Source organism: Dermacentor silvarum, chromosome 4, assembly GCF_013339745.2.
Source record: "Dermacentor silvarum isolate Dsil-2018 chromosome 4, BIME_Dsil_1.4, whole genome shotgun sequence".
Lineage (NCBI taxonomy): Eukaryota > Metazoa > Arthropoda > Arachnida > Ixodida > Ixodidae > Dermacentor > Dermacentor silvarum.
The window spans coordinates 41,877,050-41,892,959 of NC_051157.2; the positions used below are offsets into that span (position 1 = coordinate 41,877,050).

At 43.6% G+C, this 15,910-nt stretch overlaps 1 protein-coding gene across 8 annotated transcripts in view; it reads right to left on the reverse strand.

Moving 5' to 3' along the window:
• The window catches only part of LOC119449853 (MBT domain-containing protein 1-like), a 49,428-nt gene extending 33,617 nt beyond the window's left edge, over positions 1–15,811 (reverse strand). For 6 of the 8 annotated variants that reach the window (XM_049665483.1, XM_049665488.1, XM_049665485.1 and 3 more), the window contains exons 1-8: positions 15,062–15,169; positions 14,551–14,710; positions 13,725–13,837; positions 12,909–12,990; positions 10,279–10,358; positions 7,771–7,900; positions 6,909–7,043; positions 1,133–1,221 (exon numbers count right to left, since the gene is read on the reverse strand). In XM_049665483.1, the coding sequence (XP_049521440.1) occupies positions 1,133–1,221; positions 6,909–7,043; positions 7,771–7,900; positions 10,279–10,358; positions 12,909–12,990; positions 13,725–13,837; positions 14,551–14,710; positions 15,062–15,154 (882 nt within the window). In that variant the 5' untranslated portion in view covers positions 15,155–15,169. Of the gene's footprint in view, positions 1–1,132; positions 1,222–6,908; positions 7,044–7,770; positions 7,901–10,278; positions 10,359–12,908; positions 12,991–13,724; positions 13,838–14,550; positions 14,711–14,790; positions 14,925–15,061; positions 15,170–15,654 lie in introns of those variants that run through there. The other 2 variants (XM_049665486.1, XM_049665484.1) reach the window with 2 other exon arrangements.
• Positions 15,812–15,910: the final 99 nt, after the last annotated feature.

Sequence of the window (15,910 nt, forward strand, 5' to 3'; positions counted from 1 at the left end):
GCCACTATCTGATTATTTTCTGACTAATCGCTCGCGGGTGTGCTCAGTTCCGATAGATTTGTTCTTGCTGCGCACAAGGCTTGAAACGTAGCTGTTTTGTACATTGTAATACCTTGTAGCAAATATATATTACAGCTAGTAACTCACTGACTCTTGTGGACCGTCACGAAACATTCAGCTTCGACCATTCGTGGGCCATCGGTGTAGTCAGTCATTTATTGTGCGTATACAGTGTGCACATATTCAAGTGTGCGCTCATTCACTTATTCTTGATACGTCGGCGATAGAGTGGGCGTAAGTTTTCCTGCCATTTGGGACAGATGTGTATATAAAAAAATTTAAAAAAAAACGTGTGCAAAACTTACTATGACAGGAAGCGGCGCTACTCCCTTTGTCATTGTTTAACGAGTGGTACTCACTCTTGCCGACGTTCTGGGGATGAAGCCCTTTCTTTGAAGGTTAGCGATACAAAGCTGCCGGATGAGCAAATTTCTGTATCCTCGAGGAAAGCCGTACGTACATCACGAAGTGCCGCTAACACGTTCGGACATTTGCAGCAGCGGTCCGCGAACTTGGCCACGCAGATTCATTCTATTCCTTAACATTCCAGTCACTATTTTTGCAGCCAACAATTGCATACGTCTTCAATCCACATGATTCAATCTAGCATGACTGGAACACAGTGTGTTAGCGAAAACTCAGTTGCACTTCCGACAGCTGATCGCACAGAAGCAAGGTAGAAGCGGTAATGGTTTCGTATTCGTGAGCGGTCGCTGAGGAGAGGTATGGTGCGCCGCCGTGAGCGCCATCTCGTTTCTCTAAAACAAACTGCTCCGCGAAAAGGGTCAATATTTTCACGTCTTGGGAGGGGCCCAATGTATGGCTGCAAGGGATTAACATACCAAAGAAACCCACAGGCTGAGACACACTATAGTGAAGGTTCTGGATTAACTTCAGCCATCTGCATTTTCTCAATGTGCACCTAAATACAAGTACACAAGAAATAATGACTTACTACTCACTCCACAAATGCACTTGCTGGACCCATGACCAAGGGTCCGTTTCAGATGAATCCTTAACAGCTATTTGCTGCCGATATACTTCGAAGTAAACCATGGACTGATTTCCGTACCTTGGCATGAAAGTTTGTTGGGAGAGTACGAGCGCCTGTCAGCCGCTTGACCAGGAACTGCTTCCAGTCGCCATGCTTGTGCTCAATCGCTGCAAAGAGGGAGAAAATGCACAGAGGTGCTGCTTTGCCGAGACCTCCAAAACCAGACAGTGCCTATAATTACAGTGCAAGTGTCATTAACACCTTACAGTAGCTTGAAAAGCTGAGACAATTTCAATTAACAAACTGAAGTCTCCCTTTTTCACCACCAAAAAGACTGACTGACTGAGCAAACTAATCTGTGGCTTGTACAAAGCAATGACAAACAAAAGTGTACATCGATGCTACTTTGTGCTGCCCTGTGTCTTTCTCGGCTCTTTATTGTGTCATTACTGGATGCTGTAATTGCAAACTGTGCCCACTAACACCAGGTGACTGTCAGCTGCTGCAACAATAGGCCTCCATATGTCTAATATCCAGACCTAGGTGACTCAGAATGGGAAAATGATTTATTGCACCTTTCAATTAAAATCTAGCAAACATTCAATGTTGAGCCGAAACACTTCATAGAGTTCAGAATTTCATATTAAAAGCTGGACAGCAGCATTTAGCAAGAAACATTTTAAAAATACAATGAGCTCCAGTGTTCATGAACCATTTCATCGCCCCACTAAATCATTCAACATTTTAAACATAAATGTGACTTGAGAGCTTGGCACGTGCTTTACAATACACGCATGCTTCATATAAATCTCGGTTATTCATTCCCAATTCATACATCATGGCCTAAAGGGGACCTGAACCACACCTCGAACTTTGTGAAAAAACACATTTCATGGATACTACACACTGCTATGAACATCTCAGTCAAATTTTGCCCTTGGGATGGTGCTATTGTGAAGAGTGCCGGCAGGAGAGAGCATATACTTCATCTGCTTCTCGCTTCAACACGCCTTCGAAACTCGAGATTACGCAACCTCCAGTACAAAACGCATAGAAAGATGGTGCACGTGATGCAACGCCATGTTGTCAGCATTGCAGCATGCAATGCTCACAAGCAGAGCACGAAGTAATATTTTTTTTTTTTTTAGACGCTCTCTTTTAAACCAGAAGCTTATTCCTCACTCTTTTCAATGCTATATTTCGTCATATAGCATATTCCCATACGCAACTCAGGGTTCGTACAGGTTTCCAAGGCAAAAATTCAAGGATATTCCAGGACTTTCCAGTACCTGTCACAGGTTTTTCAAGGACTCAAAGCGACATCCAAAGTAGGATTTCTTTACTCTAACATTTCCAAAAATTAATAGTTTTATTGCACTTACACTAAATATATATCACAATTATAATAAAAATATCTAGCCTTGATAACTTCTTAAGATCACAACACAAAATGAACGCTTACAACAGCGGCTAAGATTTCTCCAGTATAGGTTGGGTAAAGTTCACCAAATATATTCAAAACATTCAGCATATGGTTATTGCACTAAAATAAAAAGAAATAAATGTATATCCCAATGATGTTAATAATGTCTAGCCTTGATAACTTTGCAACAATACCGAAAAAAAGTTCACAAAGCACAATGAATGCTCCCAACAGCTACTCTGACCTCTCTAGTATTAAAAGTTTACCGAACATTTCCAAACCATTCAATGAAACATGTCTCGATCATTTCTCAAGTCCGTAATATTAAAAGTTAGCACAACGAACACTCACAACAGCTGCTCAGCCTTCTGCAGTATTAGCTGGGTTGGTTTATCAAACATTTCCAAAACATTCAGCATAATGTTATTGCATGTATACTATATTACAAATAATATTATAACAAACCTCCACCCAAAGGCAAAAAGGCACTGAGTATCAGTGGTAAAGTTGCTCCACTATAGCTCTCTAGCTGCACTAGCTTCACCTAGCGCGCAAGAAGGAAAGTGGGACAAGGCAGACCAACGGGCGAGGAGTGAAACGAACGACAGGGTGCGGAAAGCAGCGTAAACACTGCCAGCCGAGCCAGCACTGAAGCGCGGCATGGGTCCCTCGCTCCGTTCGCGGTTTGACTGGTTTGTTTTTTCCGCGCAGTTCTGCAAAACGAAACCGTGTGTACTCGCACCAGCGTATTGTTTATGAAATGGGGAGTTTGTCGGATCAACGTCGATCTACCACATAAATGAGATCGCAATGTCGATATCAAAGTGCATCGCTCACGAAATTCAAGGATTTTCAAGGAAGGAAAAAAATTCCAGGACTTTCAAGGGCCTTGAAAATGCACTTTGAAATTTCAAGGGTTTTCAAGGATTTCAAGGACCTGTACGCACCCTGGCAACTGCTATTGGCCAATAGCTGACATCAATCCAGAAGGTTGCTCGGATCAGTGCGCTTCTGCATAGTGTTACTGTTTCTATTTATTGATGCAGCTGTTGAAACAATCTCATTTCAAAGAACACTTTTTCAACAGAAGTAACATCAGAAGCAACAGAACCCATTTCGTCATATTGCAGATTCCCATACACGGCTACTATTGGCCAATAGCTGACATCAATCAAGAAGTGTGAGCCGATATCGTCTGCTCCCGCTTGGCCGCATCCCCCCACGTAGGAATGAAACCATGGCAACACTGCTTAACAATGTTGTAGTCGTCGGGTCTTGCTAATTTTGGTTAGCAGAGAACACTCAACTAGCCTCGAACTATGGGAAACTTAATCCCAGACCACACGTACGCTATGCCTGCCGCACCTTGTGATCAATGGCAGTTAGCATCTACAAGAGACGTGCGCCAGGTTCTATAAAGTACAACTACATGGTGATAGAAGCAGTGTTGTACGGAACGGAGTTTCTGGAACCAGTTCCTTTTGGGAGGAACGAAGGTACGTCACCGTTCCATTAAGGGGAGGCGGAACTGTAATGGTAACTCGTTACTTTTACGAAGGAACGGCAGAGGGAACGGCGTTCCTTCTGTAAACGTGCGCTCACTCTCGGTCACTCCTGGATAGGTGTGCTTCGTATTGAGTAGTACAAAGTATGCAATCTAGATTTACCTACTATCCGTGCAAGACAAAGCCGGTCCGCACCACGTAGAACGACCAGGCTAGAGCAAGTGAGAGTGCACTCCTGCACTGCCATGCACTTACAGTTGCGTGTAGCTGCATTTGCAGCATAACGTAAATACTGCGGCTGCGGCGGGTGCTCGTGAAAAGCCCTGTCACCATAACGGTGTAGGTGGGGCATCGCCACTGTATCACTACTGGCGCTTCTCTGCGCCTTTGGAACGAAGGGGCATTGAGGGTGAATGGGAAAGGTCAATACAGTAGAATCTCGGGGATACAAATGTCGCGGGGTCACGTGAAATATTTGTATCATCAAAAATTCGTATCATCAAAACATGCACAAAATCCAGAAAAAATTATTTCTAGCACAAAAAATTACTAATAGTGGAACCCTGTTGATATGTTCCTTGCTGCTGCATTTTCCCGGCTGCTATGCCGCGTTTTCATGGTACCGACCTAAATCCCATTGACTTCCATGTACAATAAGTTCCCCTTGATATGTCGCCAATCTGCAATGTTCCTACATCTTACGTTGCGTTTGAATGTGTTGGTGATGTAAATTTAGCGGTGCAGCCAGCTTGTACGTTACAACAAGTGACCGATGCGTAGCAACAAGTGACCGTGCCAGCACATCGTAGATAGGGCGCGGTCGGCGTATCTTGAAAGTGATCTGCGACATGCGCAAAGTGTGCCTACGCGGTCCTCATCGTCAAAACGATCTGCAGTGTTGACAAAGTGTGCATAGTGCCGGTAGCTTTGTTTATACTGTGCTTCTGACGTTCGCGTTGAAGCGAGAGACAGTGCGAAGGTCAATTCGCTCGCTGCTGCTGCCGCACTTCCTTACTCCAGCGTTTTAACAGCGAGTTTCCGCGGTCATCGAGCAAGATGTGTTCATGTGTACCTGTGCACGCTTGACACCGTGCTTATTAATTTAGTTAGTAAGCGAATGTTAACAAGTTTATACAGCAGGTAAAACTACTATCCTTACTTCGTACAGCTGTCTATTAATTTGCTATCGCAATCGTTGCTTCGACTTTCTGGCAAAACTGCGACATTTCTTTCTTTTCTTTCGCGGTCCCTTGAAGAACGTATCAACGGGGTTCAACTAACCGTGTGTTTTCTTCTTGCGCAAATCGTCAACTATCGCCTTTTGAAAGGCATAAAAGTGCATGCACGTGATCTCACGAATGTTTTCGCACACCACTGAATGCCTCAGCACGTCGAGCGCAGGGAGCATTTTGGCCGTCGGGGCTGCTGCTTGGGTCCTGGTCTACACTCTCATTAGTCAAAGCACCAGCTAGGCTGTGATGAGTCGGTCTACTCGACGTGGGGACCAATGAGAGATTAAGCAGCCGCGTGACGTAGCCGGTTGCTTGGCGACTATGGATCAGGCCCAGATCCCGCTGTGCCGGCTTGTCTGTGCCGGTCACTCCGATAGCTCGGCCGTCACCGCTGTTGTAGGGTGGCAAGCCCCCTAACTGTTGCTCACGTGTTCATATGATTCGCAGCGGCGCAGCAACGCAATCGGAACAGCAGATTTTTTTCTTATTGTGAGCAATGTATTTCGGCCAGGGAGTACCAGACGTGATCTGGTACCAAAATTCGTACCAGATGTGATCGTACGTATCACCGAGGTTTTACTGTATTGTGCACAAAGTATTTATTATTTTGGTATTATAGAAAAAAGAAGAAGACAAATTATTTAGATATTATATTCCTGGGAGATACATACTCGTTCCAAGCCGATTTTGAGGCTTCAAAGAAATGTGTTTCAGGGCCCATTTAAACATCCACTGTGGATAAACATGAAAATATCCCATTTGGGTCATGCAATTCGGAAACAATATCCTCTCAAGACAAAAGTAGGTAGGAGAGTAGTACAACTCTTGCTACTTGTGTACTGGAATCTGTTAACTCTATCCGTACAACGCCCATCGTCAAAGTAGGTAGCAAAAATGGCCGCCTCCGAAAGCGGCACGCGCACTTCGAAAGAACGCAGATCTTGCGATTCCACTGCATCTATGGCTGATTTTATCGATGGTTCGAGCAGCAGCGAGTAAGAGGATGCTGCTTATGAACATGAACACATCTCGCTCAATGACCCCGGAAAGTCACTGTCAAAATGCTGCAGTCAGGAAGTGCAGCAGCAGCAAGCGAGCGAACTAAATGTCGAAAGCACAGGTAATACGAAGCTACCGGCACTAAGCGCACTTTGTGCTTTCAAGAAAAGATTGCTTTCAAGATACGGCACCTGCGCGGCCACGCTGTAAGCAGCAGCCGCCGGAGTAGAAACCCCTCCCTCCCCAAACTAAGGTTGAAATATGGTCCGTTATATCTGAAAGTCTGTTGTATGTGGGTCCGTTGTAACGAGCGTAGACTATCTCAATTTTTTGTATATTTTTTTCTTAGCAGATACAAGCGTGTCATTACGAACTTTGTTCAATTTTATCCCACAATCCTGATTTTGGCAATCTATATCTTTTTTATGACATACATCTCGTTGACAAAACTTTTATGCATGAAAAGTGCATTGATTATGCTTTTTGTTTATGTATTACATAAAATATTGCGTGCCGTAGTTTCCACAGAAAAAGAAATCTGGCGTAACCTACAAAAACACCTTTTTTCCCCGTGGTAGGGAAAAAGTTAATGTGCTACAAACACGGTCACACAAAGTTCCAGATGCTTCCTAGTCTCTCAGATGAAATGGACAGCATGCCAATAGCATGCGCTGCACTCTGAGCATAATACTCACTCTTTGGTGGTATAAGAGGCTTTCCCTGTGATGCGCACCAGCCCACTGGATACACTGCATCGACGCAGAGGTTGACCCAGAAGTCCTTGCTGTCATCCATTCCAAACCCTTCGTATCGAAGCTTGGCCATGTAGCCTAGTGTCGTGAGCAATAGGGAAAGTACACCATCAACAAATCTATTCTGCTGTAAACAGTTAACTTTTGCAGAGATACACAAGGTGAAGGAAGTTCCATGCAATTGAAGAGATTGCCATTCACCTGACAGGAACAGAGTGATACTGAAGGACCCTTTCTGGTGTCCTTGGAACAAAAGCATTGCCGCTGAAGAAAAATTACGCCGTGGTCCTGGGATCGAACCCGGGACAACAGCCTGTCCACGTTGTCACGGCCACAGATAAGTTATGGCTAACTTAATCCCAGATGAATAGGGCATAATTTGGCATTCGAGTAATGGTCGAGAGCCATGTCAGCAGAAAGTGTCACGTGGTAGTCATGCGATTTCAGATTCAGCGCTATAAATTGGCGCAGTGAGCTAGCTGATTAAATACCCAACTTGTCAGACCCTTTAAGTGCCCATTATTAATTGGCCAGTAAATGTTACAATGTCCTAGAGCACAGTGGCTATGATAAGCCTGTAGCACAGGTCTCCGGATTTGCTCTGACCACCTGCAGTTTGTAGACATGCACCTAAAGTTCAATGAACGAGCATTCTTTTTTTTTTTTTTTTTTCATTCCGTACCCATCAGAGTGTGGCTGCCATGGCCGGGACTCGGACCCGTGACCTCGTGCTCGGCAGTAGAATGGCATAGCAGTCACTGAGCCACCGCAGAGGGTGGGTCCCACACTTGTGCTGCGAACTCACCAGCTATCTTGACCACAGTAGCAATCCAGTAGAAGCTGGTGAAGATGTGCTTGAAGCTCTCACAGTCCCTGTTTTCAACCTCGACCTTCATCCCGACAGTCACGTTATCCCAACAATCAGCAAAGGCAACCTAAACATGAAGGCCATAGAAAAATTTCAACAACAAAGGAGATGCCTGCACTCTTCAGCGTGTGAAAGTGAGCAACCATTTGGAAACCGCATTCCTGCGCGCTGCAGTGGAAAAGCCATTTTATCTATGTCACAGTGCACTCATGAGTATAATTAAAACAATTGACGTCTGCAAAAAGTACATCAAAAGGACACTAAGGAGAAAGATAAGCTGACCTGTATTAGTAAATTACCCTTCCGCAATACCATAAATGCCACTCTTATGGTAAGAGCAGGCTGCTTGATGAGACAAGAAAAGACAAAAAAAAAAAAAAAAAACTACAGGTGGCAATGTCGCCTTGAAGTTGCCACACCAGCTCACTGTGACATCATGGATTATCATGGTGTCTGCTGGGGCACAGTTAATTTTTTTTTTCTTTACTGGGAAGGATGCTCTACATTATTTCTCCAAAAGAGCCAAAAACTGAACTTCACAAGCTTTGAGGACTTTCACTGCTCTATAACGGCCAAAATACAAAACAAAAAGGTTTTAAATCCATGACGGCAATATTTAAAAAATACCTGTCCTGCCTTATTTTCTATTAGTAATCAACCTCTTACAGGGGAATTAACAAAAATGTACTTTTGAATGAATACTTCGTCAGCCAAAACTGATTTATTGCTTCTTTTTAGTGAGCTTAATAAAGTAATTGATCATGATTTTACACACCGATGGAATGAACCCTGCACGAAATTCAGCCTTGTACACATTACAGGAAAACAACAAAATAGAACCAGTTGCAACTGCAATTACGTTGCTCAAATATTGAATGAGCAATTATAGAAAAGCAGGATATCAATGTTAACATTACTTTCCTTGAACCATGTTTGAATTTCACAAATATACTGGGTGTTCAAAATGAAGCGTTACGGAATTTTTTTAAATCGCCTGCGGCAGGTAGCATAATTCTTATCGTTGAGCTGGGTTATTCGAAGAGGCGGACGTTAGTGACACGAGAAATCGAAACACATATTCAACTAATTAACAAAAACTGACCAATGACCTTCTTAGTTAATTACTTTACGACACATATTGCAAGTTACGAATTGTAGCCAGTGAGTTTGCAAGACACATCCACTTGAAATGAATTTGCAGGATGACACCAGTTTTGAGATATTTCCCAAAGTGTGAGACAAAATACATGGACCGTTCCAGTTACTTTTGTGCTTCAATGTATGAAACATCACTTTAGTAAAAAAGTAAGTGGTACAACAATGCACATTTACGGCGAGTTAGATGGTGCATATCTCCAAACTGGTGTCATTCTGGAAATTCATTCCAAGTGACAAGCTTACCAGCTACAATTCGTAAATTGCAATATGTGTTGTAAAGTAATTAACTAGGAAGTTAATTAGTGAATTTTTGTTAATTTGTTGAATATGTGTTTCAATTTGTCCACCTCATCGAATAACCAAGCTCAATGATAAGAATTATGCTACCTGCCACAGGCGATTTCTAAAAATTCCATAAAACTTAAAAATGAACACCCTGTATGTGCAGACAATGAGCTCATCCACACCTTTTTGACATGCTATTTATAGTGCAATTATCACACCAGAATGCTGTTGACCTCAGAGTTCTGGCTTTCAATGTATTCCCTATGAAAGTTTTCGAAAAAGTGCTGGCTGCTTGACAGACAAGTGCGAACATCTCACACAGGGAGCTTCAGCATGGTTCAGCCGCTGTTTTACTATGACAAAGGCATGCCAACAGCAATTATTACTGTTATAGAACATGCATCACTACTGAAAATATTTTCACGAAATAATGCAACTAGCAACTGATCACTCATCTAAAGCAACTGGATAACAACCCTCGCTGCCACTCAAGAAAAGTACTTGTGCCCCATTAAAATTAAATTATGGGGTTTTACGTGCCAAAACCAGTTCTGATTATGAGGCACGCCGTAATGGGGGACTCCGGAAATTTTGACCACCTGGGGTTCTTTAACGTGCACCTAAATCTAAGTACACGGGTGTTTTCGCATTTCGCCCCCATCGAAATGCGGCCACCGTGGCCGGGATACGATCCCGCACTTGTGCCCCATGTAAGGTTGAGAAATGTGTAATTATATTTGCAATTAATTAAGCATATGCAACATTACATGTAATGAATGTGATGAAATTGTAGATGGCACCATTCACCACAAACTTCTGTAGACATAACTACTACGACCGCGCTTGCTTGTGATGAAAGTGCCGTATACGTTGAGGGCCATGTGCCAGGAGGGAACGATTCTGGACAAGAGGCACTAGACCAAGTGCTCAAGCATCAGCACAGTTTAAAGCACCAGGACAATGCTTTTTTGGCTTCCGGATTTCAGAACAGTGGGTACTCACATGCTTAAAACAGGAAACGGGGGCTGCCACAAAGTCACTCTTGGTCAGGTAGGGCTTCCAGTCAAAGGAAGTAACCATTTCTGCATGGCCAAATAAAAATTAAGAAGACAAGGTTGTCAAAGCAACCACTACACACAGTCCTTATCTTGGTTATGTAAAAAGCACAAAAAGGGGAAAGCATATTAAAGGGTCACTAAAAAAGTTATTTGAGCTGTGTCAGTAAATTACCCTTCTACAGTACCCATAAAGCCACTCTTGCTGCGAGAAGCCACTTGGCAAAGCCAATTAAGGTGCCAAAAGAAGACCGGGTGACGACTGCTGCCTTGAATATCACACAACAGATTGTCGCAACGTCATGGATTTCGATGGCGTCTGCTCAAGTCTAGTCCATTCTTTATTGGCAAAGATGGACTTCACTGCTTTTTAGGAGAGCAAAAGACCAAACTTAAGAAGTTTCAATGACTTTACTGCACCACAACAGCTCTAATATGAAAAGGTGCCTTGAAATCTGTGACGTCTCAGTGGCGTACCAGTGCTGTGGTTATGGAGCGAAATCTGAAAAATGGAACTTTGAACCTTCATTTTCTCTTCTAATCAACATATTACCGTGAAATCAATGCAAATATAGTTCTTTAAGAATATTTTATGAGTCTTCACTGATTTAGTGTTTCTTTTTAGCGCCCCTTTAAAATGCAGTAACAGCCTACATGCTAACGGCTTTACATCGACCAACGCCCATCTTTTGTTCTCCCAATAAATCTCTCCGACTCTTTCGTTAGTGCTGATTTTTCAGTGATAATAATATGAACATAAAGTTAAAACTGAATTTTACCTTAAAGGAAACCATGTTTATTCAGCTACTCTTTAACTTAAGCTTCCTTCACAGGTCTAACCTCTGCGCCCTGCAGCGACTTCACAGACCATGTTTCTGCAATGTTTCTGTGAGAAAGAACACCTCTAATGATGATGTGTGGTGTTTTATGGTGCAAGGGCCAGGTATGGCCAAATAGCGCCATGACAAGTGGTAATGTTACCGATGGGCTGTTAATGACCTGGGCAATGAGTTTCTCATGGCAGATGTGACATGGCTGTAAAAGGGGCCTATAAAAACTGTCGCTGTAAATGACATAAAACATACAGGTACTAAAATAATGACATTGACCAGTTAGTGATGTGGGCTATGGCAATTGGGTTTCGTTAAAAGTGCATGATGTAACAAATATAACATTATAAGAAATGCGACCCTAGTGCTTGAAGAGAGCTCTTGAATACAAGGGCTATTAATCACATGCTAAAAATTACCTGGCCAAATAATTTTCAGGGAGTCTGTTTCACTTAAGAATTCTAAGACTACTGTTTTCAGGTTAAAAAGCGGTTCATTGCTAAGAAAATATGCCGGGTGAAGAGGTACGTTTTTGCGATATGCAGAAGGGAAATACCTTTTCCTCTCTGCTTCTATTGCAAGGCATTAAATAAGAACATGGACAACTGTTAGAATATTGCCGCACTTACTACAAGTCTGAGGATCACTCCCAGTCAAGAGGTAAGAGTGAGTACTGTAAGTGTGTCCTATTCTTAATCGAAAAACAAGTACTTACTTATATTGTGCCATTTTCCCAGTTATCCAGTTCCCTAGTTTTGGTTTTATCACGTGTAGCTTATTTAATACTTGGGTATCCCACTCTCCTTGCCAATGCTTCCTCAGCTTACGGTGTAGAAAATACTTTAGGTCTGTGGCAGGGATGGGGCCCCAATATTTGCGTCTGTGTCGCTTAAGGTTACTGATGTATCATTTTCGTCAACAGCTTCATTGCCTTTTTATACCTTTGTGGCCAGATACCCAGCATGAGACAATCACTTGGTTGCACTTATATGCAGAGCACAACAAGCTGTACAGTTCATTAAAAACAGAGTTCTTATGTTTTTGTAGACTAATTAAAAAGAACACCTCTTCATGCACTATAACCTATGTATTTCCACGAGTATAAATCATGTTAAAGTTCTCGTTAAATAATGTTAAAGCTCTACATTTGAAAGACCAAGTTCAGGTTGATGAGGACAACCAATTATGTCTTGGCATCTGACTACTTAATAAAGCAGCATTAGGCTGGTTTATAATGTTCTGAGGCTTTCAGAGTACTATAAATGGCTTGTTGGAGGAAATGACCATGGTCTTCCTTGCTTTGCTTTCGAAGACAAACCACAAGCATATCCTGTGGATAAGTAAGCAGAACTTTGCCTTCACCTCACTCCTGATAAACGGCCCAGAATTCACAAAATTTGACTTGCATAAGAGCATTTCCTCATTTTCTGGCTTTCAGGCATCTGCCACTTATCATAGCTATTCAATCAGCCATGGACAACATTTATATTGGACAACGTTTGTGAATGCAGGCACACATATTTAAATGCAGCACATGGAACTGCTATGTAAAGAAGTACCTTATTGCAGTTATTTCTCTATGACCTAAATTGGCAATACTATCAAGCGTTTCTCATCATTAGTACTCCATAAAAATGATTGATTGAAGTGCTTAAAGCCTGGCACAATAGTTGAATACCAGCTAAAGTGCTCATCATGAGCTGACCAAATTCAGGAAAAGTAAATGTGACAGTGATATTCGGCTCACCATATTTGGGCTTTAATATGTGTGGAGCATTTCGCTGTGCTTGTGGCACAGGACGCTTGGTCAGGTTCTGCGAGGATGACGTCTAGACAACACAAAAGGAAAAATAGATGAGAACAACATAAGATACACAAAGTGTCCTGTGCAAACAATGGAATTTATGGATGTACATCCAGTATTAGCACTTGTAGGCAGAGCAGAAGTCCGGCTACCTGTAAAGAAACCTGTGATACCAGGTTTTCAAGCACAAGCAAGCAAGATCAAACAATAACGCGGCGAGTTTTGCATCATGTCCCAACTTGCACGCCACAGCATGCTCTCAAGTGAGGGGCCAAATGTATGTTGCCTTCTGCACCTAAGATTACCTACACTGTGGTTCGTTCACAGAGCAAACAAGAGCAGGGAATGTGGCAAGTGTGCAACTGCACGTATACTGCACACAGCTTGCAGTATGTGGCCCTAATGATAGCAGCGTTCACACACAGTGCATCAACACAGCTTTTCATGGCACCCACAAATGACATACCTCCAAAGTGCAGGCTGCTTGTTGGTTTATTTTCTTACCAGTAAACCACACTGTACACTGCCTTCTTCCATCTGTTCTAGGCAACACAGGGCTGCCCTTTTTCCATTACTTAGTCATTACAATCAGCTACCCCAAACTATTCCGTGGTTTGCAGGTCTGTAACAGGTAGCGACCAACAGTGCATGCATGCAATGATCAGACACCACAGCATGCTGCCTCACACTCTTGTGTATGGTAGTACAGCTTGGCTTTAATAAAGAAAGCAAGGAGAATTGGAAGGCTATATGACTAACCTTTCCACCCCCAGCTCGGACAAGCCCCCGAGAGCAGAGGACGCTGCAGTAACGCTTGGTCTTGGAGTAGAATGCATGTTTCACACCGACAGTCCCACATCGCTCACAGACAGCTGCAAAGAATTCAAGCAATGAAGGACTTAAAATGAGCCTTGAGAAATGGAGTAGCTGTGCACAAATGCTGTCTATACATGCAGAAGTTTGGAAGGGATAAAACTACACTGCTACAATGATCAATGAGCACCTCAGAAAAGTAATAACTAAACCTCGTGCTGCGCACATGAACCCTATAATCAGCAAATGTGAAAATGAAAGAAACCAGAAGTATTGAACACCAAGAGTAGCAGTGCCAAGTAGATACAAGTGTTTGCTCGTCCTCAACTGGAAACGAAATGGACTTAAGAACAATAAGTAACCGAGTGAAGAGAGAGTGAACAGTACTGTATCTCGCAAAGTTGGTACACAAATGAGCGGCTACAAAGAAAAACTCAATAGCGGTCACAAAACAGACAGATAACATATCTGTCACACCTCAAAAGTTTCGCCGTTAGTCATGTAGCATGCTGGAAAAAACAGCTAAGAACAATTTTATACAGCATATGCTTTGAACCCATTACACATACAACTAGCTAGGCTCCTAGCACCTATCTTAACAAAAGAAGACATGCATATATTTTTGTGCTGTTTCAGTTATGCTAAGGCAGAGTAGAGTCATCTGTGTTCTGCTAGACACACCACTAGGCTGGAGGGAAATCCGCAGCCAGAGGTTGCACAGTGCTTGTGTAAAGTACTCGTGTAAAATAGAAAGCAAATAATGTAAGCTTACCCATGCCATCTTTACGGATGGGGGGAACGGCCGCCTTCGTGCCGTTGTGCGCGCTCGGAGGAGCCTCGCTGGCCTCGCTGTCCGAAGAGGAGCTGCTGCCTTCGCTCGAGCTTGTAGTCTCGTCGTCATCATCGTCGACGACGCCTCGTCCGGTCATCATCTGCACATGGACGCGAGCGTTGATGTGTCAAAATTTCTACAGCGCAGCAGCTGCGATATAAAGCGAACACGGAAACACACCACGTTGACTTCCAACCCGCAGAGCACGGCCCGACCTTGCTTGAAGAAATGCTGCATTCAACCCCCATATTATTCTACGCGGACTACGAGGTGTACTTGCGACAGAACGCGAGACCTGCTGCAGGGCATTCCAGCGCCCCTCCCTCCATCTGCTAAGACAGCACAACAGAGCGACCCAATAACAAACCGATCGGCGGCCGCTCTAACGGGAAAAAGAGACAAACGCGCGCCAGCTTGCACGAAAAAGGAGAGTAGCAAGAAGCGTTATTACCGTCCTTTCAGCTAGTCGACCGCGGTGGCGTCGAGTTTCTTTCGGTGTTCCGTTTATCGAGAACGCCGCGCAACCCGGAGCGCCAGCTCGCATCCCCCGGTATTCTCATTTACGTCAGAAACTGCATGGGTTGCTCCGGTAACAAAAACAGTTGGATTGCGCGCGAAGAAGCTCGGCAGGAACTCACAAGAAGCGACAAGCGGCAAGTCAACGCAGCCTTGACGGGATTCGCAGCTGTTTCGTACACCTTATCGCAAAGATGATGCCGAACTTATGCTCCATTTATGGAGAGTGCCGCGTGAACCCGACCAATACAAACATACGCAACAGGCAAGGAGAGCGGTCGCTATCCGAAGCGCACGACAACAGCAATTCTTTTTTTCTTTTCCTGTAGGCGAAGCAGTTGCGGTGACGAAGAAGGTGGGTACCTTCCGTGCTGACGGCTGCCACACGATCAAAATATTAAACAGAACAGAACGGGAGAACTAGAGACGCGCAAGACGTCGACAGAGTTTACAAACATTCGCGGCGTTCGGTACGATCGTTGAACAAACTTGTCGTTCTTTTTCACGGCCTCAAAGAGACTTTCTCACCTCTCACAGTATGGAAAACATCGTTGTTGGCAGCCAGCGGTGAAAACGCAGCTCGGGTTTGGAATTATGCGGCAGTAACAAACTCTCCTCCAAAAGAAAAGTGGGAAGAGCCACTATGCTACGGGCGGGCTGACTGGCGCGATCTATTTTATGCAGTTTGCGTCCAGAGGGAGCCGCTGAAGTGTGACCTAAAACGCCTAAAACAATATTATCTTCGTAATCGCAACGCATTCACCGATGGGCTTAGACTACTCAG